The 26,848-nt window shown below is 44.1% G+C and overlaps 1 protein-coding gene across 2 annotated transcripts in view; it reads left to right on the top strand.

Annotated features, from left to right (window-relative positions):
- The window catches only part of TEK (TEK receptor tyrosine kinase), a 204,923-nt gene that overhangs the window by 171,202 nt on the left and 6,873 nt on the right, over positions 1 to 26,848 (top strand). For both annotated transcript variants that reach the window (XM_029606483.1, XM_029606474.1), the window contains exons 19-22: positions 6,670 to 6,740; positions 10,156 to 10,196; positions 12,630 to 12,726; positions 17,877 to 17,976. In XM_029606483.1, the coding sequence (XP_029462343.1) occupies positions 6,670 to 6,740; positions 10,156 to 10,196; positions 12,630 to 12,726; positions 17,877 to 17,976 (309 nt within the window). The remainder of the gene's footprint in view (positions 1 to 6,669; positions 6,741 to 10,155; positions 10,197 to 12,629; positions 12,727 to 17,876; positions 17,977 to 26,848) is intronic.

Below are 26,848 nucleotides of genomic sequence, written 5' to 3' on the forward strand. Positions count from 1 at the left end.
CGGATTTACCACTGATTCAGTATCCTTTAGGATGGCAAGCACTAGATTACAACCCAACATGTTTAAATGATAGAGAGTGGGCTCCTAGTGGGTGCTGGGATCTCCTATCTGTTTTTCTGATCGTAAAAGTTGGACTTCTTAAGGTAAAAAGTCCCAAAAGGTGTTCAAAATCCCAAATCTCTCCTTCTTGGTGGGCAGGAACTGGTGGCAAAAGAATTCCTCCAAAAACAACAGGAACAAAACTTTCTGGAAAAAATACTACTCTCTACTTCTCTGTCAGGCCACTTCTGTCTCTCCTTAGCTGGGTGAAAAGAATCAGATCTCCAAGGCAGGGGTGACAGTCCTCCTCAGTCAGGATCAGGCTCCCAAAATTGAAAGCTCTCAAGAAAACAAGCAGCTCCTCTCAAAAACCCCTCTTCCACTTTTATAAGACCCTCATGCCAGACCATGTGGTACTGTTGCTAGGGCAGAGTCTCTTCCCCTGGATCAGGCTGTGGAGTCTAAAAGGAAGACCACTGCTACCAACTATCTACATAAGAACATAAGAACATAAGAAATTGCTATGCTGGTTCAGACCATGGGTCCATCAAGCTCAGTATCCTGTTTCCAACAGTGGCCAATCCAAGTCACAAGTACTTGGCAAGTACACAAACATTAGATAGATCACAAGCTACTATTGCTTATTAATTACCGTCATAGCAGTTTATGGATTTATCCTCTAGGAACTTATCCAGACCTTTTTTAAACAAAGGTCCACTAACTGCTGTAATCACATCATCTGGCAATGAATTCCAGAGTTTAACTATGTGCCGAGTATACAAAGATTTTCTTCAATTTGATTTAAATGAGTTACTTGCTAACTTCATGGAGTGCCCCCTAGTCCTTCTGTTATCTGAGAGAGTAAATAAGCGATTTACATTAACCTGTTCAAGTCCTTTCATGATTTTGTAGACCTCTATCATATCCCCCCTCTCAGTCATCACTTCACCAAACTGAACAGCCCTGAATTCTTTAGCCTTTCCTCATAGGGCAGCCGTTCCATGTCCCTTATCATTTTAGGCACCTTTCTCTTAACTTTCTCCAGTGCAACTATATCTTTTTTGATATGTGGCAACCAGAATTCCTCACAGTATTCAAGGTGTGATCTCCACATGGAGCGATACAGAGGCATTATGACATCCATCATTTTATTTGCCATTCCCTTCCTAATAATTCTTAACCTTCTGTTTGCTTTTTTAACCAACATAGCACACTGAATGACAGTTTCAATGTATTATCCACTATGACCCCTAGATCTCTTTCCTGGGTGGTAACTCCTAAGATAGAACCTAACATTGTATAACTACAGCAAGGGTTATTTTTCCCTATATGCAACACCTTGCACCTGTCCACATTAAATTTCATCTGCCATTTGGAAGCCCAATCTTCCAGTCTCACAAGGTCCTCCTACAATTTATCACAGTCTGCTTGAGATTTAAATACTCTGTATAATGTTGTGTCATCTGCAAATTTGACAACTGCACTCATTGTACCCCTTTCCAGATCATTTATAAATATATTAAAAAGCACCGGTCCAAGTACAGATCCCTGGGGCACTCCACTGTTTACCCTTTTCCAATATGAAAACAGACCATTTAATCCTACTCTGTTTCCTGTCTTTTAACTAGCTTGCAATCCACAAAAGGATATCACTCCTATCCCATGACTTTTTAGTTTTCTTAGAAGCCTCTCATGTGGGACTTTGTCGAATGCCTTCTGAAAATCCAAATACACCACATCTACCAGTTCACCTTTGTCCACATGTTTATTCACTCCTTCAAAAAAAATGAGGGAGATTTGTAAGGCAAGACATCCCTTGGGTAAATCCATGCAGGCTGTGTCCCATCAAACCATGTCTATCTAAATGTGTGTGATTTTATTCTTTATAACAGTTTCCATGGTTTTTCTCGGCACTGAAGTCAGGCTCACCGCTCTATAGTTTACCTCCTTCAAAAAACCCGACTTAAACTACCACTTCCCTTGCCTCAGTCTATGGGAGGCTCAAAGAAATGGGGAACACTCAAGTAAACTCTCCTGCTACCCAGGGCCGGTGGAAGCATTAGGCGAACTAGGCGATCACCTAGGGCGCTGAGCATTAGGGGGCGCCGAGCCGCTGATGGCCAATGGCCACCGGTGGACGTCATCCCAATAGCGGCTGAGCGGTGAACTACTGCTATGCTGTGTGCCGGATACACACAGCAAGAAGATCGGCAGGGCCGTGGTGGAGCTCAAGTCACCACGGCCGGAAGAAAACAATCGCGTCTAAACATGCTGGTGCTCCAGCTCCTTCCTGCCCGCGGGGCCCCGGAAGAAAAATGTTGCCGGAGCCGCGCGGGCAGGAAGGAGGAGGAGCATCAGCCGCGTGCAGAAGAGGAGCAGCGTGGCTCGAGAAGACTGGGGCCGCTGCAGAGCCCATCCTGCAGCGGCCCGTGAAGAGGAGGCCCAGAGGTGAGAGAGAGACTGAGGGTTTGTACAGTGTGTATGTGTGCGTGTATGAGATGAGTTGAAAGATTGTGTGCATGTATGAGATGAGTTGAGAGATTGTGTGCGTGTATGAGATGAGTTGAGAGACTGTGTGTGGGAGTGAGGACCTGAATGTTTGCAGAGACAGCATGTGAGAGCCTCTGTGTGTGAGAGAGACAGCATGTGACAGTGAGAGCCTGTGCTTGAGCAAGACAGCATGTGGGAGTGAGAGAAAGCCTGTGTGCGAGAGTCAGACAGCATGTGCCAGTGAGAGACTGTGTGTATGAATGATTGTATGAGAGAGAGCAATTGACAATGAGAGCCTGTGCTTGAGCAAGACAGCATGTGGGAGTGAGAGTTAGACAGCATGTGCAAGAGAGAGACTGTGTATACATGATTGTATGAGAGAGAGCATGTGAGAGTGAGTGCCTGTGTATGTGTGTGTGTGAGAGAGAGAGAGAAAGCATGTGAGAATGAGAACCTGACTGTGTGTTTGAGGGAAGAAGACAGATGGAGAGAAAAGAAATATGTTATAAAAGGAATTGGCAAAAAAATAAGAAAGGGAAGGTGGAAAAAAAAAAAACCTGTGACCAACTAATTAGAAAACTAAGATCAGACAGCAAATGTAAAAAAAAATAAATTATTTTTTACTGATTGGCACATGTAATCTTTGGGAATGTGCAAGAGTAGCACTTTCTCTATGTGGATCTCACAATGTACGAGATCAGCATAGAGGAACTAGAAGCCCATGGGACCTGCATAGAGGAGGCAGCAGAATGGGCTTCAGTGCCAAAAGCAGCAATCAGCGCCACCCCAGTAGCCATGCGGCATCAGTGACAGTGGCAGCAGAGGAATGAGAGAGGCTCTGAGGTTGCTGGCAAAGGAAAGAGAGGGGGTCTCTGCCTTTAGTGTGTGCATGTGTATGAATGGGAGTTTGCCTGGCGGTGTATGTGTGTGAATGCATGGGTGCCTGCCTGAGGGTGTGTCTGTGTATGAGAATGAATGGGTGTCTTCCTGGGGTTTGTATGTGTGAGAATAGATGCCTGCCTGTTTGTGCTGTATGTGTGTGTGTGTGTGAGAATAAATTGGTGCCTGCCTGGGGGTCTGGGTGTGAGAATGAATGTGTGCATGCCTGGGGGATGGGGAGGGAGTGGTGTGAATGGGAGCCCGCCTGGGGGTCAGTGTGAGAACGATTGGAAGCTTGCCTGGGAGTGTGTGTTTGTGTGTATGTGAGGGAGCCAGTGAGAGCATGAGTGTGTATGAGAAAATCCAGGGGAGTAACAGTTTGTGTGTGTGTGGCGGGGGGGGGGGTGTGTGTGGAGGGGGAGAGAGTGCCTTAGAGCCTGAATGTGTCAGTGTCTGTGAGAGCGAGAGGTTATGGTTGGGTATAAGAGCATGAATGTGTATGTATGTGACAGTGTATGTCTGAGAGAGAATGGACATGTGAGTATGTGTGAGAGATAGAGGATAACCTCAATCAAGAGCTCCCATGTATGGACAGCAGGGGCTTTTTAAAGTCCTTATTAGTTTTAATTATTGTGTGTTATTTGATATATGTGCTGTTTTGAAATATTTTATTGGTTTTAGGAAATTGTAAAAAATGTATATGATTTTAATTAATAGAAATTCTATTTATCAGTAGTTTTAAAATATTATTTTATTAGTATGGTTTTACTATTATAACTGATGCTTTATGTTTCTTGATTTTATTTGTTTTATGAGGAATGGTGGTTCTGTTTTTCCATTGTTAATACACAGAGTCTGGCTTCTTGGAGTTTCCATTTCAGTTTTTGTCTAATTTGTGCTCCTTTATTTTGTATTCTGTATTTGGTGAGGGTCTGTCTCTGCTCTGTGTGTGTGACTGTGATGAGAGATTCTGCTAGCATGTAGTGTCTGTATAGAGATCTATAGCAATCGGGTTTGTTTTGTTTCCTCAGTAGGTGATGTATTGGTATTCTAGGACCCAGTGTAATATTTACCCTTGCTTATTCACAGGTAGGGTTATTGTTGTTTGAGTCCTTGGTGTTATTACTGTTATGTTATGATGGGACTGCAGTATAGATTTTGAGTGTCTTTTTTGTGGTGTTTTGTGTTAGTTCACAATGTGTCTGGTAGTGGAAGGTGTTGTGCTGCTGTTACTGTGAGGTGACACCAGAATTTGAAAATATCTTTTAGTATGATGCTCCATTGTTTGGGGGAATTTCAGTGGATGCACAGAGTTACAGAACTGGAGGTGCAGGATTTATATTGACATTCTGTCCCTTCCTTTAAATTCCAGACTTCACTCTCATAGCCATATAGAATTAGTTGAATGAGGCTATCAACATAATTTTATAGTGTGAAACTGGCCAGCTTTTTAAAATAATGCAGAGGACCCTTTGGACTTTTTTATTAACACTTTTTTTTAATAACCAATTTTAAAGCAGGATCCATGCTATAGAGGTGGGTGTGATGAAGAAATGTCATTTTGGCTCCCCCCCCCCCCCCCCCCCAATTCTTCTGTCTGGAGACACCACTGATTTTCTGTGACCTTAAGCATTAGTACAAGAAGGATTACGGGGGGATGCTGGAGAGGCACACAAATGCATTGGCCCCCGGGCACCGGAGACCCTTGGTGCGCCACTGGGTGCGAGCCATATGGGGCCGCAAGCGATGGCAAAGAGGAGTGGAGATTTGGCGGGCCGCAAGCAGTGCCCAATCTGCTCGCGACCCAGAAAACCCCAGTCAGCAGGCGTGATCGAGAATGAGGTAGGAGTCGGGGCCGAGACCGGGGGGGGGCGCAAGGGAGAAGGCTCGCCTAGGGCGCCAAATCCCCTTGCACCGGCCCTGCTGCTACCCTAAACTGCAACTCAAAATGCCACACGGCTCCTTGGAGGTTTACTCCCCTCAACAGGGAGTCTTGGACTCACAAGGGCTTAAAGTCATAGAAGTTTTGACCATCAAAAGCCCAAAAATTAAAGGTGACCCTGGGACTCTTTAGGGAGAGCCGTAGCCCAGGGGTTAGAATATAAGGGAAAATTTAGGGTCTAGTGATCACTGTGTGGTACAGTTCACCATGAAACTCCAATCTGAACTGAACCATATGGTTTTGGACTTCAGGAGGGTTGCCTTCAAGAGGATGAGCAATAGTAATGAGAAGGCCCCACTGGAATTCTGAGAGCTGAAGGCTATAGAGGAACTTTGGTCAGTGATAAAAAGGGGCAGATTAACAAAGACATAAATATTAAGACATTGATATGGTTCTCTCAGAAAGTAATAGAAATGGTAAGAACAAAGAGGTTAGCATTCAAAAAAAAATGCAAACAAAAAACACAGGTGGAAGAGGACAGGCAAAACTATCAGGAAAAACAAAAGGAGATAGCAAGGGCAATTAGAAGAGCAAAGGCCTAAATGGACGAGAAAAATGCCCAGTTGATAAAAAAAAGAGATACATCTTTCTTTAGGGGTCATGGGTTAAATGAATACAAAAACTTCACTTTCACCCTCGTTGAGATGTTCCCTCAAGGACTGGATTAAACGTATTATTGAGGCAGTATAGAGAAAGCTGCACCACTACAGTTCATGCAGCTCCTGTACAAACCCTACAGAGCATTCTAGCTTCATTGCTTTCATATCAAGAAGATCCGCCCCCAATTCACAATGCGGTGCTGAGATAAACATGTGTATGCATAAAACCATGAAAGCAAACACTGCTCTGCAAGTCACTTTTGTGCCAAGTGCTAACCTTTAAGAACTCAGCAACATTTCAAGCAACTTGCCCAAGGGTCTTTTTCCACAATTTTTTCCCTTCCGGAAGTTGCAGGAAGTGACAGCCCTGGGGGAGACATGCACTATTTCAAACTTGTGCGAGCAAACTGATTTGCAGACATTTTCTGTACTCTGTATCAGTGATTTCCAAAGCAGTCCTTGGGACTCTGCAGCAGTTTGGTTTTCAGGATATCCATGGCGTGTATGCATGAGATATGTTTGAATACATTGGAGACCTGGTGCAAATTTATCTTCTTCATATTCCTTTGTGGGTATCCTGAAAACCTGGCTGACTGTAGGATCAGCAGAGCAGGTTTGGCAGGAGCCACTGACCTTTTTGCTCTCCTTTTAGCTCATCCTTTAATCCAGCCGTTCAGAGAAGGGACACTTGTTTTTCTAACACCTGTTTGTTTTCAACAGGGAAGGCTTCCAGTGCGATGGATGGCAATCGAGTCTCTAAATTACAGCGTGTATACAACAAACAGTGATGTGTAAGTAACTTTTTATTGCAAAATATGAGGGACAAGGAATCTGCTTGTATCCATACTAATTATAATTACCTCAAACATGACTAAAGGCTCTATAAGAACTCTAACTTTTGAAGCTGCTGGGAAGTCAGGAATCCTGCCTGGTACTTCTGACCTGGAACAGCCACTATTGGAAACAGGATGCTGGGCTTGGCAGACTCTCGGTCTGACCCAGCATGGCAAAATTTAAAATAAAAACTCAGATCAGGAGGATCACAGGTAAGGCTTCCAATAGGGTACCCAAATGTTTTGTCTAAAGCGTCCTCATTTAATTTGAATAAGCTGAGTAGAACCCTGGTTGTGACTTTTCTTGTGGAATCTATTCAATATTATAGATTGAACTTAGTACATAAGAACATAAGATAGGCCATACTGGATCAGACCAAGGGTCCATCAAGCCCAGTATCCTGTTTCCAACAGTGGCCAATCCAAGTCACAAGTACCTGGCAATTACCCAAACATTAGATAGATCTCAAGTTACTATTCCTTATTGACTGATAGCAGTTTATGAATTTTTCCTCTAGGAACGGTATCTAAACCTTTTTTTAAACCCAGTTACACTAACTACCATAACCACATCATCTAGCAATAAATTCCACAGTTTAACTATGTGCTGAGTGTAAAAAGATTTTCTTCAATTTGATTTAAATGAGTTACTTGCTAACTTCATGGAGTACCCCCTAGTCCTTCTGTTATCTGAGAGAGTAAATAAGCGATTTACATTAACCTGTTCAAGTCCTTTCATGATTTTGTAGACCTCTATCATATCCCCCCCTCTCAGTCGTCACTTCACCAAACTGAACAGCCCTGACTTCTTTAGCCTTTCCTCATAGGGCAGCCGTTCCATGTCCCTTATCATTTTAGTCGCCCTTTTCTGTACTTTCTCCAGTGCAACTATATCTTTTTTGATATGTGGCAACCAGAATTCCTCACAGTATTCAAGGTGCGATCTCCACATGGAGCGATACAGAGGCATTATGACATCCATCATTTTATTCACCATTCCCTTCCTAATAATTCTTAACCTTCTGTTTGCTTTTTTAACCACCACAGCACACTGAATGATGATTTCAATGTATTATCCACTATGACCCCTAGATCTCTTTCCTGGGTGGTAACTCCTAAGATAGAGTCTAACATTGTGTAACTACAGCAAGGGTTATTTTCCCTATATGCAACACCTTGCACTTGTCCATGTTAAATTTCATCTGCCATTTGGAAACCCAATCTTCTAGTCTCACAAGATCCTCCTGCAATTCATCACAGCCTGCTTAAGATTTAAATACTCTGTATAATGTTGTGTCATCCACAAATTTGATAACTTCACTTGTCGTACCCCTATCCAGATCATTTATAAATATATTAAAAGCACCGGTCCAAGTACAGATCCCTGAGGCACTCCACTGTTTACCTTTTTCCACTGTGAATACAGACCATTTAATCCTACTCTCTGTTTCCTATCTTTTAACCAGTTTGCAATCCACAAAAGGACATCGTCTCTTATCCCATGACTTTTAGTTTTCTTAGAAGCATCTCATGAGATACTTTGTCCACATGCTTATTCACCCCTTCAAAAAAAATTTTAAGAGATTTGTGAGGCAAGACTTCTCTTGGGTAAATCCATGCTAGCTGTGTCCCATTAAACCATGTCTATCTAACTGTTTTGTGATTTTATTCTCATGGGGTTTTGTAGTTTCTGAGTTTTGAAGTGCAAGACACATTTTGATTCAGTGATTTGTATTTTGTAGATAACTTAGTGGCCATAGATAAGTGGCTGTCAGATGGTTTATTTTGCTAAGTATGTGTGGATATAGTCTAAGGTGGTTTGGAATTTCTTGAGGAATGATGGCTTAGTTTCAAACAGCTGAGGTGGTCTCTCTCGGTAGGCATGAGTGGTATATTTAGAACACAGGAAGTTTTCTCTCATTTTAGGTGAGAGTTATAACCTAATCTGAAACCAGGAGTGATTTAACATTTGACAGAGTGGTGGTATGGTCAGATTACAAGATTTGTATCTCATTGAGGTGATGGGGTAGCACATTTTGAGCACAGGAGTAGATTTTCCTTTAAGATGAGAGGTAGCACAGTCTGAATATAGGAGTGGATTCTCCTTTAAAGTGAGGGGTAATAGTTTGAAAAACAGGAGTGATTCCTTTTTTTAACATGCAGAGGTGGTAAGCAGGCTCTTATTTGAGGAGAGATTGGAAGTGCAGTCTGCACAATAGAGTGTTTGAGAGGACCCAATGTCTGTGAACCCTAAAGAGATGGCAGAGCTGCTGATGTTGGGGGTAGAGAGGGGAGTGGGTGACAGGCTGTGGGGCAGAGCCCCGGTTCCCATGACTCCTGGCTTACAGTGGTGTCAGTGAGGTGAAAGGGTGCTCTGGAGAGCAAGGATTGAGCTCTTCCTTCCTCCCTTGCCTGCTGGTGCTGCTGCTGAAGTCAACAGTATTGATCACCCCAACATCTGTCCTGTTTGGTGCCAGTCAATATCTCACCCCATCATGTACTGCTTGCTTGGATTTCTGCACCAGATTCTGCACATTTATGAATTGAATCTTAGCTGCAAAATACTTTCCCATGCTTCAAGGTTTCTTAGATCACTTCCCATTTCATCTGTTCCTTCAGGGGTATCCACTCTTGTTGCATATCTTAGTATCATCTGCAAAATACCCCTTCCCTTCTAAAAGCTCCTTTCCTACTAATCACTCTGCAGTGCCGCTTATCAGTATATTTAACAGAATAAACCCCCAAATTGATCCCTGAGGAACTCCACTAATCAACCCTTATTTTCTTGGGGTGAATATATTCACCTATTCCATCTATTGTCTTCCACTCAACCAGTTTCTAACCCAATCAACTAGTTTGAGGCCTACCCCTAAGCTACTCAGTTTATCTATGAGCCTCCTGTACAGGACAGTGTTAAACTGCAGATCCCATAATATTAGGTCTCTACCACAATTTAACTAGGGCTTACCAATCAGATTTCACTTGTATTTTTTCCTTTGCTGCAAGTTGAGCCAGTGAGCATATGTTGCATGGAATGGTGAAGGTATCCAATGGGAATGCTGGTGTCATATGGCAGAGTTCAGTGAAGGGGCATTGCAGTGACTGTAGGAAGCCTGTAGCACATGATGAGATCATAGGGACTACGTGGCGGCAGCCGGAAATATCAGGAGCTGTACACCCTCTTCCTAGATTGCATCTGCTCTGTTTTTTGCCATAGTTTATTCTTTCCCCTGCTTTCCAGGATTCATTTGTATCAGAAGAGAAAATTTGCCTCCAGAGAAACACATGGAGGCATGGTGGACATAATTACTTTGCCAATTTTTAGTGTGAGTTATAGTGCAAAAGTTACTGACTTCTATCATTCTGTTTACAGATGGTCATATGGCGTATTATTATGGGAAATTGTGAGTTTAGGTGAGTATTTGTCTTTCTTTTTTGTTTTTTGACCTGAGAATTTCCTCCTGTTCCTTCAATTAATGAAAACATGAAAAATATGGTATCATAAATGTAATAAAATATTGCTTTTTGTTAAGCGCCAGGCCATTCTTTATGACGCTTATGTCTAGGGATACAAAAACACTTAGATTTTGGTAGAAAGCATAATTTTTTATTGATCAATATAAGTATTCTTGGGAGATGCTGATGCCATTTCTCTGACAAACTGACTACCTGCATCTCTTAAGAACATAAGAAAATGCTATACTGGGTCAGACCAAGGGTCCATCAAGCCCAGCATCCAGTTTCCAACAGTGGCCAATCCAGGCCATAAGAACCTGGCAAGTACCCAAAAACTAAGTCTATTCCATGTTACCATTGCTAATGGCAGTGGCTATTCTCTAAGTGAACTTAATAGCAGGTAATGGACTTCTCCTCCAAGAACTTATCCAATCCTTTTTTAAACACAGCTATACTAACTGCACTAACCACATCCTCTGGCAACAAATTCCAGAGTTTAATTGTGCGTTGAGTAAAAAAGAACTTTCTCCGATTAGTTTTAAATGTGCCCCATGCTAACTTCATGGAGTGTTCCCTAGTCTTTCTACTGTCCGAAAGAGTAAATAACCGATTCACATCTACCCGTTCTAGACCTCTCATGATTTTAAACACCTCTATCATATCCCCCCTCAGTCGTCTCTTCTCCAAGCTGAAAAGTCCTAACCTCTTTAGTCTTTCCTCGTAGGGGAGTTGTTCCATTCTCCTTATCATTTTGGTAGCCCTTCTCTGTACCTTCTCCATCGCAATTATATCTTTTTTGAGATGCGGCGACCAGAATTGTACACAGTATTCAAGGTGCAGTCTCACCATGGAGCGATACAGAGGCATTATGACATTTTCCGTTTTATTCACCATTCCCTTTCTAATAATTCCCAACATTCTGTTTGCTTTTTTGACTGCCGCAGCACACTGAACCGACGATTTCAATGTGTTATCCACTATGACACCTAGATCTCTTTCTTGGGTTGTAGCACCTAATATGGAACCCAACATTGTGTAATTATAGCATGGGTTATTTTTCCCTATATGCATCACCTTGCACTTATCCACATTAAATTTCATCTGCCATTTGGATGCCCAATTTTACAGTCTCACAAGATCTTCCTGCAATTTATCACAATCTGCTTGTGATTTAACTACTCTGAACAATTTTGTATCATCTGCAAATTTATAAATATTTTGAAAAGTAAGGGTCCCAATACAGATCCCTGAGGCACTCCACTGTCCACTCCCTTCCACTGAGAAAATTGTCCATTTAATCCTACTCTCTGTTTCTTGTCTTTTAGCCAGTTTGCAATCCATGAAAGGACATCGCCACCTATCCCATGACTTTTTACTTTTCCTAGAAGCCTCTCATGAGGAACTTTGTCAAACGCCTTCTGAAAATCCAAGTATACTATATCTACCGGTTCACCTTTATCCACATGTTTATTAACTCCTTCAAAAAAGTGAAGCAGATTTGTGAGGCAAGACTTGCCCTGGGTAAAGCCATGCTGACTTTGTTCCATTAAACCATGTCTTTCTATATGTTCTGTGATTTTGATGTTTAGATCTCATTGTATACTGGAAGTGATCCTTCGTTTATAGATGACATACAATATTGTAGAAGATTCTAGTGTTGCGTGACTGCCCAAAGAATCATTTATATAGGTTGTCATGTCAAAAACTTAACATTTTTGAAATACATTTCAAAGGGCATGTTGACCGACTGGCCCCATGCCAGAGAGAGTGCTACTGTTTGGGAGACCCAGGTTTACTTCCCACACCCATCTCCTACTTCTCAGATTGGCAGGGGCAGGAAACACTGCAAAGTCAAAAATTCACAGTTTCAGCTAAATCCCAAGACAGATGCATTCCGACCCATTCAAAAGTGCATATGTGTCGATTCTGAGGAGAGCAACAATCTGTGCTGCGACAGGATGGTCATTGTGGTGATTTGACTAGATAGAAAGTAGGGAGAGGAATTCAAAATGTAGCTAAACCCACATAAATGGTTTAGGGCACTATAGCCATAGTTGGGTCAGGTTTCGATTGGGCTGGAAACTGAAAGAAACAAGAGGAAGCAGCTGAGCAAAAATACAAACTTAAATGCACAAAAGATAGTTTTAAATATATGCCATAACCCCTATAAAAATGTGAGTTTTTCTTATTTTTGTGTCAAACGGATTGCGTCTTTCCAGAACTGTGAATATTACTGTGAAACAGGACAGTTCTTATGCTCAAATATCAAAAAGAGGTTGATTTTCAAAAGATTTATCCAGATTTCTTTCTATGGTCTTAATATCGATGGGAAAATTTGCTGAAAAACTAGGAAAGCTCCTAATGTGCCTGAACTTTTTTTTGTTGTAACAGGTGGGACGCCATACTGCGGGATGACATGTGCAGAACTCTATGAAAAACTGCCACAAGGGTACAGACTGGAAAAGCCACTCAACTGTGATGATGAAGTGTAAGAAAAATATTTCTCCACATAAATAATATGAAATCCTAAAAAAAAAATAAAGTAGCGTTTCCGTGGAAGAAGTTAAAGTTGCACATTATCTCAAAGGACCAGCCATTGTCACAGATCTTATTCTGCTGTGGTGGCTGTGATTGTTGAACAAGTATTTGACTTTCCATTGTTTGTGATTTCTAGAAAATTCTGTGCCTGGGCCAACACATTGAGATCAAACTGAGAAAAGTGCTATAAAAGAAATAGTAAAATCAATTTTCATAGAGCCTTAAAAACTTTCAGTAAGGTGCAGCTAGTCTGATATAGAACTATTCATTCAAAAATGAAGAAATAATGTTTCAATTTCTAATTTATATAATTCCTTTCATTCAAACGTAGGTCCTGACATGCTTTTACTATTATAAAAGTACAAAATCATGTACATAGTCACCTCAAGGATAGCAAACATTGTGACAAGGTGGTGTCCACAGCTAGAGGGATGTTAGCGTGCTTGGGGAGTTGCATAACCAGTAGAAGAAAGGAGGTGATAATGCCTCTGTACAGGTTTTTGATGAGATCTTGCCTAGAATATTTTGAACCGTTTTGGAGGCCATGTCTTCAAATGGATATAGATAGAATGGAGCTGCTAAATGTTTTATGAAATGAGATTTAAGGACCTAAACATGTTCGCCGCCTTGGGCAGATTTGTTTACCTGGGAAGATGGTGTAGACGAAACACATGACATGAAATGAAATAAACATGTATCCCCAGAGGAGGGATAAGAAAGACATTCAGATACCTGAAATGTATTAATAATGCCCAAGAAGCAAACCTTTCTCAGAGGAAAGAATGTTCTGGAACAAACATGAGGCTCCAGGAAGGTGGACTCAAGAGCAACATCAGGAAATATTTGTTTACAAAAAGGATGGTGGATGCAGGGGGATGTGATGGAGACAGAAACAGTGACATAATTTGAGAATGCGTGGGACAAGCATAGTGAGAGGAAATTCAGAGATCAGATAGGGTCTGTGGCAGGAAGAGAGTTGGGCAGATTAGTTGGACCTTGCAGTCCTTATCTGCCATCATGTTTCTATGAAGGTCTAGGTACCAGTGCTGATATTCCATCATTGTTACAGCTTCCAAAAAGGAAAAGGAAGAAGGGAAACTGGGATGAGCCAGGAAAGTACAGACCAGTAAAACCTGACACTGATGATGGGCAAAATGGTAAAAGTTATTAAGCACATAATTACTGGGCATATGGATAAACATGCTTAATGGGGAATAGCCAGGATGCATTTAGCAAAGGAATCTATTAGAATTTTTTGAAGGTGCAAATAAATATGTAGATAAAGGTGAACCATTTGATGTGGTGTATTTGGATTTTTCAGAAAGTATTTGACAAAGTCCCTCATGAGAGACTTCTACAGAAATTAAAAAATTATGAGATAGGTTATAATGCCCTATTGTGGATAAGTAACTGGTTAAAGGATACGAAGCAGAGTTATGAGTAAATGGACACTCTTCCTAATAAAGAAAGATGAATAGTGGAGGCCCCAGGGATCTGTCCTGGGATCAGAGTTGTTTAATGATCTGGAAGAGGGAGCAATGAGTGATCAGTTTTGCAGATGATACAAAATTATTCAAAGTAGTTAAAATACAAGTAGACTATGAGGAACTGCAGAAGGAACTTGCCAGACTGGGGAACCTGGGCAACTAAATGGCAGAAGAGATTTAATGTAAAGAAGTGCAAAGCAATACACTTAGGAAAAAAATAACTCTAGCTATAAAATGAATTTTCAAAAGTCGCACATGTAAAAAATAGCACTTGAGCGCATAAAATAGCATGTAGAGGAGTCTATACCATTTTAAAAACCTCGTAGATCAACGAAACTGGTAACCAATGTGGTATAGATGTGCAAACAACAAATAAGTGAACCACACTTATCTTATAAATGCCACTTATGCTGATCCAAGTGATAACCCTCATAAATGAGCCAAAGCACAAACGTAACAAAATTTTTTTTTTTGCTTGTTCACTTCTGGTATTTCAGTTACTTTGTTGCAAATGTAACATATACCTGCTCAAGAATTTAATCACGGGGTTTAACACTTGTATTCATGAAGCCACTATTTGAACTTTTTTTTAAAAAAGAAATTATATGTATGCAAAAGACACTTACCCTTGACGTAGTATTAGAGCGTTGGGTATATCGTCTCTGTTCTGCCCACCCGACACAGCCTATGTTTCGAATTCTTCGTCAGGGGACGCTCTGTAAACTACAAAGAAACGGAGACCAGGTTTCTAAATATAGAGATTCAAACTTATATGAAACAAAAATATATCTTTATGTGATACAGACGTGTTTTGGCAAGAACATTTTTTTCTTTTTGTTATCTCAATGTGGCTGCGGCATCTCAGAGAGGATTCGCCATTTTGAGACTTAAGTTTTTAAAGCGTCAACTTGACTATGAATTGACCAATCCTAGATGAAGCTGAAAAAACATTCGACCAATGAAATCGAATATTTTAAATTACTGACATCCACTCTATGTTGTCATTCATGCCCTGCGGAAATTCAGTTGCAAGAACAAAAATCCATTTTTGTTCTTTATAATTTAGTAACCTTTGTCTGTCGCCACCTCCCTCATGTTTTGGAATGCTGTCTATGATTGTCCATCGTAGTTGGGAAAATTTCAGCTGAACTTCCACAGGGCATGAATGACAACATAGTGCATCTTCACCCTTCACTAATCTCTTCTTAAGGTGCACTCAGAAGACCCAGGCCCAGCACAGCATAGTACATAGCCACTCACATACAGCCTTTGGGTTACAGTATTATAGACATTTAAAAATTGTGCTGTCTTTAATTTGATGCTGAAAACATCCTCTGCAAAAAAAAAAAAAAGAATTACAATTACAATAAACCTTCCATACTAAAACAGCACTAACTGCCAGCACTCAAATAGTATTAACCCTACCTATGAAAAGGCAATACTGCAAATATTATGTTAGGCCCTAAAACACCAGTACACCTCCTATTAGAAAAAAAGAAAAACCAAGCTGCTTTAGATTATGACCCAGAAACTACTCGCTAGCACAGTGACTCTCAATCCTATCCTCGGACACACCTACCCAGTCAGGTTTTCAGGATATCCACAATGAATGTGCATTAGATAGTTTTCCATACTGTGGAGGTAGTGCATAGAAATCTCTGTCATGCATTGCATATTCATTGTGAATATCTTGAAAATCTGAATGACTAAGTATGTCCTGAGGACTGAGTTTAGAACCCCTGTGCTACCAGATTACCTCGTCTTGGTCCCACATGCAGAACACAGACAAACCCTCACCAAACACAGACTAAAGAGACCATAAAATATAAATAGAAACATGCAGATAAACTGAGTTGGAACTGTAACAAGTTAACCAGTGCAGTGATGGAAAAACAGAAACATTATCATTCCATAAAGCAATAAAATCAAGAAACCTAAAACATCTCTCTCTTTTTCACATCCACATACTCTCCAGCACACACATGCTCACACACATACATGCTCCCTCTCTTCCATATGCTGTCTCAAATATACATACATAGGCTCCTCCCCATGCTCTTTCACTCACACATGCTCTTTCGTTCCCCGGAACATACAGCAAACCAGCCTTCTGCTTGGGCCCACGCAACATGTCTCTCACAGAAACACATGCTTCTTCACATGCTTTCTCTCTCTCTCTGGAACATAGAGGCAACAACAGCTTCTTCCTTGGCCTGTGCAGCATCTCTCTCATATACATACACACCCGTGCTCTCTCACACTCTTAACTTACATATATGCCCTTTGTCTCTTTCACACACACATACTTACATACTCACACATGCATGCTCTGTCTCACACACACATACTATTTCTCACTTGCACGCACGCACTAGTGCTCTGTCTCTCAAATGCGTGTACGTGTGCGCACACACACACACACACACAGATGCTTTCTGTCTCTCACACACACATGCCAACACAGCAGCCTTCTTTTTCCATGTGGGTTCGGTCAACACTGCTGCAGACCAGTTAAAATAGTCTAAAGATTTACCTGGCAGGCTGGGGGGATGCACACTTTGTTATCAGGCCAGGCCACAGCAGAGAGGAGCAGTGCCAGCTCTGCAGTGAGGCTTCTCTTTGCCTCCTGTGGTCCCTCCAGGTGCCAGGGGGTGGTGCGGAGTGCCCCAGAATGAGCGGTGCTGCCACGGCAGTGAAGAGCAGGGCCGGCAGTAAAGGAGGAGGGCTCCTGTATTGCTTGCTGTAGTGTAGGACGCGAGCAGGCAGGCAGCAAAAGCAGCGGGGAGCTGCTTCTGCCGGGCCTGCAGATGTCATCATCTGGCGTCCTCTTAAAGGGGCCGCTTCACAGGCACCGCGGAGCCAAAGAAATGAGCGGTGTCCTTAGCACCGGCGGGAGCCAAGGCTGAGATTCTGGGTACTGAGCTTGAGATTCGGGGCATGGGCCCCATATGCCTGGTGCTAACGACGCCCCTGGATGTGCTACAGAAAACTCACCATTGTCTGAGGCTCACAACTAGACTAGCACCTGGGCTTTCAACACCTCATAATAGCAAGAGTCACCAATAGCTCCTTTTTGAGAAAATGTGTAATCATGCATGCCTCTTCTTCCTTGCTACAGTTTATGCCTGGAGTTGTAATGAATGGGCAGCATGCAGGGCACGGATAGCTGGACCCTGCTTTGTATGGCACACACACTGTTCACACGGCAACTCATTTTGCTTCTCCTGCGCTTTCTCCTTTGAATTCTTCCAGAATTGGCAGAAAAATAAAAGATGTTTGAACTACTCTTTTTAAAAGCAGTTACCTTTATGGGCCTCATTCCAATCCCTGAATAGTTCCTCTTTCTATAACCCTAAAGTTTTATGTAGTTATAATGCCTTTGCATACAGCTAATTCATTTACTTGATGAATTGGACACTCTATTCTTAATTTATAATGAAAAGGTACATTTCAGACAGTTTAAATAAAAGTAAAAGTATATAGAGCGCTAAGATCATAGCACAAATCTACATTTTTTTGTCTAATTCTGATTAGGGTTCTTCGTTATTATATTAAAATAAACTTTGGCGCTAATGCAAAACAAATACATTTTAAATACATCTTATTTTCTAAGGTATGACCTCATGAGACAATGCTGGCGTGAGAAACCATATGAAAGACCATCATTTGCTCAGATACTGGTGTCATTGAACAGGATGTTAGAAGAAAGAAAGGTAAGGGTCAATATACCTTTTATTGGATCAACATAAGAATTATTCACAGATGTTATGGAACACAAGTTATCAAGACCAAGCTTTCATCTGAAGAGGGGCCCCTTTCTCCTCAACCAATATGGTTACTAGAACTGTAAGCTACTGAATATATTAGTCGGTCAGTATTAAACATTAAACTCTGACTAACATACTCATGTAAATACATCAGTAAATCCATTTGTAATGGCACTAAGCAATGGCAAGACTACCTTGACAGGTAGAAAGGTGGGATTGTGTGGCTGATTTATCTTGCTGTCTACAGAGGACACGTGATATAGGTAAGCAACTTTGCTTTCTCATGAAAGGTAAGACAACAATCAGCCACACAATCCCATCTTTCTCTCCTTGGAGTTAAAAAGTTATCTTGCTTACAGAGACTGAGGAGACTTGCACAGCAGTGGTTGCTCAGGAACACCTGCGCAAGCTCAGTAAGCCTTCTAGGTTTTTCTCAGCTCTGAGAAAACTTTTCCTTCTCAGTGCTGTCAGATGACATCACCTACCTGTGTGACTGATTTATCCTGCTGTCTACGGAGAACACTAGTAGCAGGTAAGCAACTTTGCTTTCCCGGAAGTACCAAATGGGAAACTGTTCATAGAGCTGGTCTATTGTGTTTCTTTTGTAGAACAGAAATTGTATCTATTTATAATCCCCCATTTTTATAGGTTTATGAAGTCAACAAATAATGTTAAGTTAGTTATGCTGTTGATTAGTGCTATTACAGTAGGCAAATTCATTTACTGATGCATTTACCTGGGTATGTCAGCGTTTTACAGCTGAAGGTTGGAGGTAAATATTTATGTTTCATATTAGTAAGCAGCATTAACACTAGAAGGAGTGTGCTAAATGCAATTTGCATCAACCTGCAGACAATGATGCCTTAAGAGAAATAATCCTTTTATTATTATTGCAAATTGCTGAACAGGTAGTGAAAATAAAGCTTAGAGAAAGGTTACAGTCCATTTTCAAATAGTGCTTCGGTCCCGCGACATTGATGGTGTTTCACAGAAGGCTTCATCAGGAAGGACAGCCTAGACCACAAGGATTTTAGAAATAAACATGCACATGTAATCTTTCAAGAGTGCGGGACAGTTTTGCACTGAGACTGGCTGGCATGACCTTAGCAGGTTTGCAGGATCTGTCTACCAAGCCAGAGACTGGACAAGAGTGTCCATATATTCACCTTGTGGGAAAGTGGTTACAGGTGTTGGTTTAATTGAGAATTCAGGTGATACTGAATAACACGGACTCCTGCCGCCATGTTTCCTCCATATGGGGCTGCAAGATATGGCGCTGCAGTGGCAAAGAGGAGTGCCACCCCCGGTCGTACTGCCACCCCCATTAGGGGGCGTGAGCCATGTGGGTCCACGAGTGGCAACGCTGCTGCTCGCGGCCCCACATGACCCGTGCCCCCTAATGGTCAGCGCCCTAGGCCCAGCCCTGGGTATGGCTGGATATAAGCCAATCGTCTAAATATGGAAAAGCAAATACATTCCTCTTCCTTAGATTAGCAGCAAGCACTAGAAGACATTTTGTAAACATTCTCCACACATTTCCTGTGATTTTTGTGAATGAGTGTACTGTATGGGCCAGATTTTAAAACATAGGTGCGGGCGTAGATTTGTGCGCGCAACCCGGCGCGCACAAATCTACGCCCGATTTTATAACATGCGCGCGCAGCCGTGCGCATGTTATAAAATCCGGGCTCGGCGTGCGCAAGGGGGTGCACACTTGTGCACCCCCTTGCGCAGGCCGAGCCCTATGGGAGCCCCGATGGCTTTCCCTGTTCCCTCCGAGGCTGCTCCGAAATCGGAGCAGCCTCGGAAGGGAACTTTCTTTCCACCATCCCCCACCTTCCCCTCCCTTCCCCTCCCTAACCCACCCCCCAGTGCTATCTAAAAACCCCCCCTTACCTTTGTTCGCGAAGTTGCGCCTGCCTCTGGGCAGGCGTAGGTTACGCGCGCAGGCGACAGCCAGCCCATGATTCCGCACCCCGCCCCCTTTTTCAAGTCCCGGGATATACGCGCACTCGGGGCTTGCGCGCATCACCGAGCCTATGCAAAATGGGCTCGGCGCATGCAGGAGGCTTTTAAAAGGGTTACGCGCCTATATTACGTGCGTAACCCTTTTAAAATCCGCCCCTATGTGCTTAGGCATCCTTGAGGTCTAGAATGCTTAGCACGTTGTTTATTTCCAATTAAGGTAGGATTCTCCCTAAAGAGTTTATTCTAAACTTTTCTTTCTTCAGGTGTTTTTGAGATCTCTCAGGTTCAAGATGGGCTTCTTTGGAATAAGGAAATATTTGGAGTCAAATCCTGTGTTCCTTTGTAGTTTTGAGACTGTTTCCATCACATTTGCAGTGAGGAGGGGGCTGGAAGCCCTTGCTGGAATAGTTGGAGCCGTTCTATATTTATGTAGTGAATCTTTGGTGGAGTATTCAGGGGAGAAGACTTGAAATTCAAGTGGTATCCCTGTTTTATGATCTTTTATGATCCCAGTGGTCTGTAGCTATTATAGTAGGCTGAACTGTTTAAGCCTCCCCCCTGCCCCACTGGAAGTCAATTTAAATCTAACTGAGAAGTCTTTTTGATACGGCAGTCAAAAAGTAGAGTTAGATTGTGATTGTGATTGAATTGTGCTCTTTTCCTGGCATGCATCTTGCTGCTGTTGCTGCTGCTGCTGGCAAGATTTTTGAAAAGAATAGGCTTGGTACCCTCTTCTTCTTGAATAGTTTTATTGCCTTCTCTAATACTGAGGTTGACCTTTCCTGCTTGTAGATGGTTACTTAGCTATAACTGCTTTTAGGTAAGTACAGCAATGATCTTTATTAAAGTCTACTGTTCCTTTCATTTTGCCTTTTAAAAGATGATCCCCTGTGCATGGAGCATCAGCAGTTTTCTTGTGAACATCTTCATGAAGACCTGAAGTCCACAGCCATATTAGGTTTCTGGCCCAAATAGCAACTGTAGACATTATGGAGGAAGTATCATAAGGATAGGCAATGCCCATTCTCGAGTGCCACAAGCAGGTCTGGTTTTCAGGATATTCACAATGAATATGCACAATAGATTTCTATGCATTGTTCCATTGTATTTAAATATATTTCTCACTGTGGATATCCTGAAAGCAAATATGCATTCATTGTGGACATTCTGAAAACCAGACCTGTTTGTGGCACCCAAGGGCCAAAGCTGCCTATCTCTGAAATATCATATGCATCATAAGCTGATCAAATCAGATACTTTCCACATTCCTCCACTTCTTGTAGCACAGGAGCAAAAAGATCCATCATGTCTGAAGGAAGCTGCTGGGTCATATCTTGCAACTTAGTTGATGGGCAGATATTGGAGAAATTACTTACCTGATCATTTTGTTTTCCTTAGTGTAGACAGATGATCTCAGGACCAGTGGGATGTGTGCTCTTCTGCTAGCAGATGGGAGACGGAGTCAGATTTCAAAGCTGACATCACCCTAGATATACCCCTGCAGTGACCTCAGCTCCTCAGTATCCTCCTCGAAAAGCCATTAAGGATATATATCTTGCTTAAACAACTTGATTAAAAACTGATTAAACTTGATTAAACTGATTTCAAAACTGGAGACCGCCAGTGCACTCAACCAAGTTAATGCCGACACCACACTAACTGCGTGTGTCCTGAACTAGGTGTAGGCATCAGCTTACCCGTATCTGTTTAATCTCGAGATTTGCTTTCCAAGGCCCTGGGGGCAGCTGAGTCCATCTGTCTACACTAAGGAAAAAGAAATTATCAGGTAAGTAATTTCTCCATTTCGTAGCATGTAGCCAGATGGACTCAGGACCAGTGGGCTGTACAAAAGCTACTCCCGGAAAGGACGGGAGGATGCCTGTGGCCCACTTAGTACTGTCCTTGAGAAGGTTGTGTCTTCTTGGGCCTGGACGTCCAGGCGGTAGAACCTGGAGAAGGTGTGTAGGGAGGACCACGTCACCGCTCAACAAATGTTGGCGGTAACAGTAATTTGGCTTCTGCCCAGGATACTGCCTGGGCCCTAGTAGAATCAATGAGCCTTAACCTGTAGGGGTAAGGGCTTTCCTGCCTCTGTGTAGGCTGCCTTGATTACTTCCTTGATCCAGCGAGCTATGGTCACTCGCGAGGCCGCTTCGCCTTGATTCTTCCCACTGTGGAGGACAAACAGGTGATCCATTTTGCACACCTGTTCCGATTGTTCCAGGTATCGTATCAGGAGTCTGCCGACATTTAGATGGAGAAGAAGGCGGTAGTCTTCCAAGTCCTTATGTTCCTCTGGAGATGGTAGGGAGATGGCTTGGTTCAGATGAAACTCGGAGACCACTTTCGGTAGAAAGGAGGGGACGGTGCGAAGCTGTATCGTTCCAGGAGTAAACCTAAGGAATGGTTCCCGACATGATAGTGCCTGCAGCTCGGAGATGTGATGGGCAGAACATATTGCCACCAGGAATACCATCTTCAATGTTAAGAGGCGTAGTGACAGACTGCGCATTGATCTGAAGGAAGCCCCCGCTAGAAAGTCCAAAAACAAATTGAGGTTTCATAGGGGCACCGGCCACTTTAGGGGTAGTCGAAGTTGCTTAACCCCTTTTAGGAAACAGGCCAAGTCCGGATGAGCTGATAGACAGATTTCGTTCACTTCGGCTCTGAAGCAGGAGAGGGCTGCTACTGAACCTTGCGGGAGTTGAGTGACAATCCTTTCTTCATACCGTCCTGTAGAAATTCCAGAATCATGTGAATCTTGGCCATTCGCGAGGATACCCCGCAGTCCTCGCACCAGGCTTTGAATATTCTCCAGATCCTTATGTATGCCAGTGATGTTGAGAACTTGCATGTGCGGAGCAGGGTGTCAATCATGGCCTTCGAGTAACCACGCTTCTTCAGGTGAGTCCTCTCAAGGGCCAGACCGTAAGAGAGAATTGAGATGGATCTTCGTGAAGAATTGGGCCCTGCTGGAGAAAGTCCCTGTGTGGAGGTAGGCACAGAGGGCTCCCTGCAAGGAGTCTTTGCATGTCTGCGTACCATGGGCATCTTGGCCAATCCGGGGACACTAGAAGAACTAGTCCCCTGTGATGTTCTATCTTGCAGATGATCTTGCCCAATAGTGGCCATGGGGGGAAGGCGTACAGTAAATCCTATTCTGGCCAGGTCTGGATGAGGGCGTCGATCCCTTGGGAATGCGGCTCTCGTCTGTGGCTGAAGAATCTGAGGACTTGAGCATTGAGAGAAGTGGCCAGTAGCTCCATGGCTGGGAGGCCCCAGTGATTTATTATCAGTTGGAAGGCTCTAGTTAACTGCACCCATTCCCCCGGGTCCAGAGTTTTTCTGCTGAGGAAGTCTGCTGAGATGTTGTCTTTCCCTGCGATGTGGGAGGCCGAGATCCCTTGTAAGTTTAACTCTGCCCGTGCCATGAGAGGGTCTATTTCCAGAGACACCTGCTGGCTTCTGGTTGCTCCCTGGTGGTTGATGTAGGCAACCATTGTAGCATTGTCCGACATAACTCGGATCGCTTGCCCTTGGAGCCTGTGGCTGAATCACAGGCACGCTAGTCTGACTGCTCAAGCTTCCAGTCGGTTTATGTTCCAACCCGCCTCTTCCTTGTTCCATTGTCCCTGGGCCTTCAGTTCCTGACAGTGGGCTCCCCACCCTCGTAAGCTCGCGTCTGTGGTGAGCATGATTCAGTTCGGTGGGGATAGGCTTACACCCCTGCTCAGGCCACCGCTGAAGCTGAGAACATATCTCTGCTGGTAGTTGGAGGTGAATTGAGTAGTCCTGGGACAGTGGGTTCCAGCGTGACAGTTAGGAGCACTGGAGAGGTCGCATGTGAGCCCTTGACCACGGAACGACCTCCAGGGTTGATGCCATGAGCCCGAGGACTTGAAGATAGTCCCATACCTTGGGGCGTGTACTGGTCATCAGTCGTCGTAATTGCTCAATCAGCTTCCTCCTCCTCGGGGGAGGGAGGAAGACCTTGTTCTGTTTGGTGTCAAAACAGGCCCCCAGGTTCTCTAGGGACTGAGAGGGCTGCAGACTGCTCTTGACCGTGTTCACAACCCAGCCGAGTTCCAACAGTAGGTTCTTGACTCTGCTGGTCACCTGTCTGCTCTCTTCTGAAGATTTCGCCCTGATCAACCAGTCATCCAAGTAAGGGTGTACCAAGATCCCTTCTTTCCTCAGTGTTGCCGCCACAACCACCATAATTTTGGAAAATCTTCTGGGGGCGGTTGCTGGGCCGAAGGGTAGCGCTCAGAACTGGTAATGGTGTCCCTGTACTGCAAAGCATAGAAAACGCAGGTGATCTTGATGGACTGGGATGTGAAGGTAGGCTTCGGAGAGGTCCGGGGAGGTTAGGAAATCTCCTGGTTGTACTTCTATTATTATGGAGCGGAGAGTTTCCATGCGGACGTGTAGTATCTGCAGATGACGCTTGACATTCTTGAGATCCAAGATGGGTCGGAATGATCCTTCTTTCTTGGAAACGATAAAATAGATGGAATAACGCCCCATATTTTGCTGGGGCATAGGAACCGGAGTTATAGCCTTCAGACTGAGTAGTCTTGTCAGAGTGGCTTCCACTGCCAGTCTCTTGGTGTGGGAGTGGCAGGGTGATATCATAAATCTGTCCTGAGGGATGCTGCAGAACTCTAGAGAGTAACCTTCTCGAATGATGTTTAGTACCCATTTGTCCGACGTGATCTCAACCCATCGTTGGTAAGAAGAGAGAAAGTCGATACCCTATTTCCTCTTCCTGTGGATGGGTCGGCCCATTCTCATTGGGGAGTATGGCTGGAGCCTGCCCTCGGGCCTGTTCTTCTCTTGGTTTGTCAGTTCCGAAAGGGCTGGGACCTTCCGGAAGGACCAGGTGCCTGGAACGACAAGTTCCTGTAGGATCGAAAGCGTTGAGAGCCTCTGCCCCTAGTTCTTCTGGGGGAGGGGTGCTGGGATCTTTTACCCCTGTCCTCCAGTAGTCGAGGTACTGGAGGACAGGGGTCCTGGCTAGATTCTCCAATTCACTTCCCAATAAGAGAGATCCGTTAAAGGACATTCTTGTGAGATTCGTTTTAGAAGTCGCGTTAGCAGACCAATTCCGCAACCATAACTGTCTTCTCGCCGCCACTACCAAGGCTATTTCTCTGGCTGAGGTGCGCACCAGATCTGAGCTCGTGTCCATCAGGAAGGCTGCTGCAGGTTCAGTCATTTCACCAGCATACGTTCCGGAGTTATTTGCCTCAAGAGAGAGGAGCAAGCAGGAACGTGCCACTAGCACGCAGCAGGAAGCAATATGCAGTGTCATTGCTGTTGCGTCGAAGGCCTGCTTAAGAATGGATCTCAATCGTCAATTCTGAGTATCCTTCAGTGCAGCCCCTCCCTCAATGGGAATGGTTGTTCACTTTGAGACGGCGCAGACCATGGCGTCCACTTTCGGGAATTGCAGGCGATCCTTGATTGCTGGTTCCAGAGGGTACAAGGCTTCCAAGACCCGATCTCCTTTAAAGCTGGCCTCCGGGTCATCCCACTCCGGGTCAATCAGTTCCTGGATGGCTTCCATCATTGGGAAATAGCATGAAGCCTTACGAAGGGACACCAAGATGGGGTTCTTCTTTGGTTCTGAAATAGGATCCGTGCCTGGGATCCCCAGAGTCTTCAGAGTCTGTGAAACAAGGGCTGGTAATTCATCCCTATGGAAGAAGCGAAGCATGGTTCTGTATGGCTCCAGGCCTGGAGGGATTTCTCCTTCCTCCAGAGAGCCACCATCATCATATGAGGTGTCCGGGTCCCTATCAGGGAAATTCTTGGTTAGGCGAAGCATGTCTCGAAGCATCCGAGCAGGGCCGGGAGGATCATGTGCTTCCAGCTAGGGTTGAACCCGGATTGCAGCCGGGGCTGATTGTGCCTGAACAAAGGCTTGTAGCCCCTGGAAAAATTCTAACCAGGAGAAGGTTCCTGGGTCCATGTTAGCCCCAGGGAGAGTCGGAGTAGGGGCCTCTGAGATGCCTCTTGTGGAGATGCCATTTTGGGGTTGCATAGATCCGGGGTGCTATCGTATGTAGTAGCTCTGGACCCATCCTCAGATAGTGAAGGACCAGGCTTTGGTATCCCCTGGGCTTCTTTGCAATGATGACACAGGCAGGACTCCAATTCAGGCTGTGCGGCTCTGATGTGGCAGGCTGTGCGGCTCTGATGTGGCAGGCTGTGCAAAGAGAGTGCCTTCTGGGCCTCTTGGACGCCGGTGCCATTGCCTCTACGTATAAACGCACAGGTAATGTGCTTTAATATGCGTGCAGTTATGCACGTAAGCACAATGCGCGCATGCAGTCTTAAGCACGGCTGTGCGTGTAGTTATGTGCACGGTTATGCGCACATCTACGTTGGAGGTGCACAAGTTGGGCGCATTGACTATCCGGCCTGCCCCGTGCGTACCGCTGGTCGAGAAGGGAAGATGGTGCTGACGCCCCCGTGCGTATGATGGCGCCCCCGAGGGTCTCCACATGTCCGGACCCCTGCACCGGAGCGGGGCCTAGCCCAACCAAGGCTGCTCAACCCAATCGGTGTTCCCTTTTAACTTTCCGGATGGAAATCGGAATTGGTACGGCACTCCGAGCCCCGGAGACCGGAGACCTTAATTTAAAGTTTTCAGCTTACTTGGTCTCGGCGCTTACTGATCACGTGCTGGGACGGTCTCCAGCTGCGGGGGGGGAGAGGGCTTTACCTTCACCGCCGCGCTCTGATATGCACCCGCTGCCTCTAGGGGCTAAGTCCACACCGGGGTCCAGCTACCAGACCAAGGCACACCTCTGAGAGATATCGAAAATCACCTCAGGAATTCTCA

The sequence above is a fragment of the Rhinatrema bivittatum genome, chromosome 1, assembly GCF_901001135.1.
Source record: "Rhinatrema bivittatum chromosome 1, aRhiBiv1.1, whole genome shotgun sequence".
Lineage (NCBI taxonomy): Eukaryota > Metazoa > Chordata > Amphibia > Gymnophiona > Rhinatrematidae > Rhinatrema > Rhinatrema bivittatum.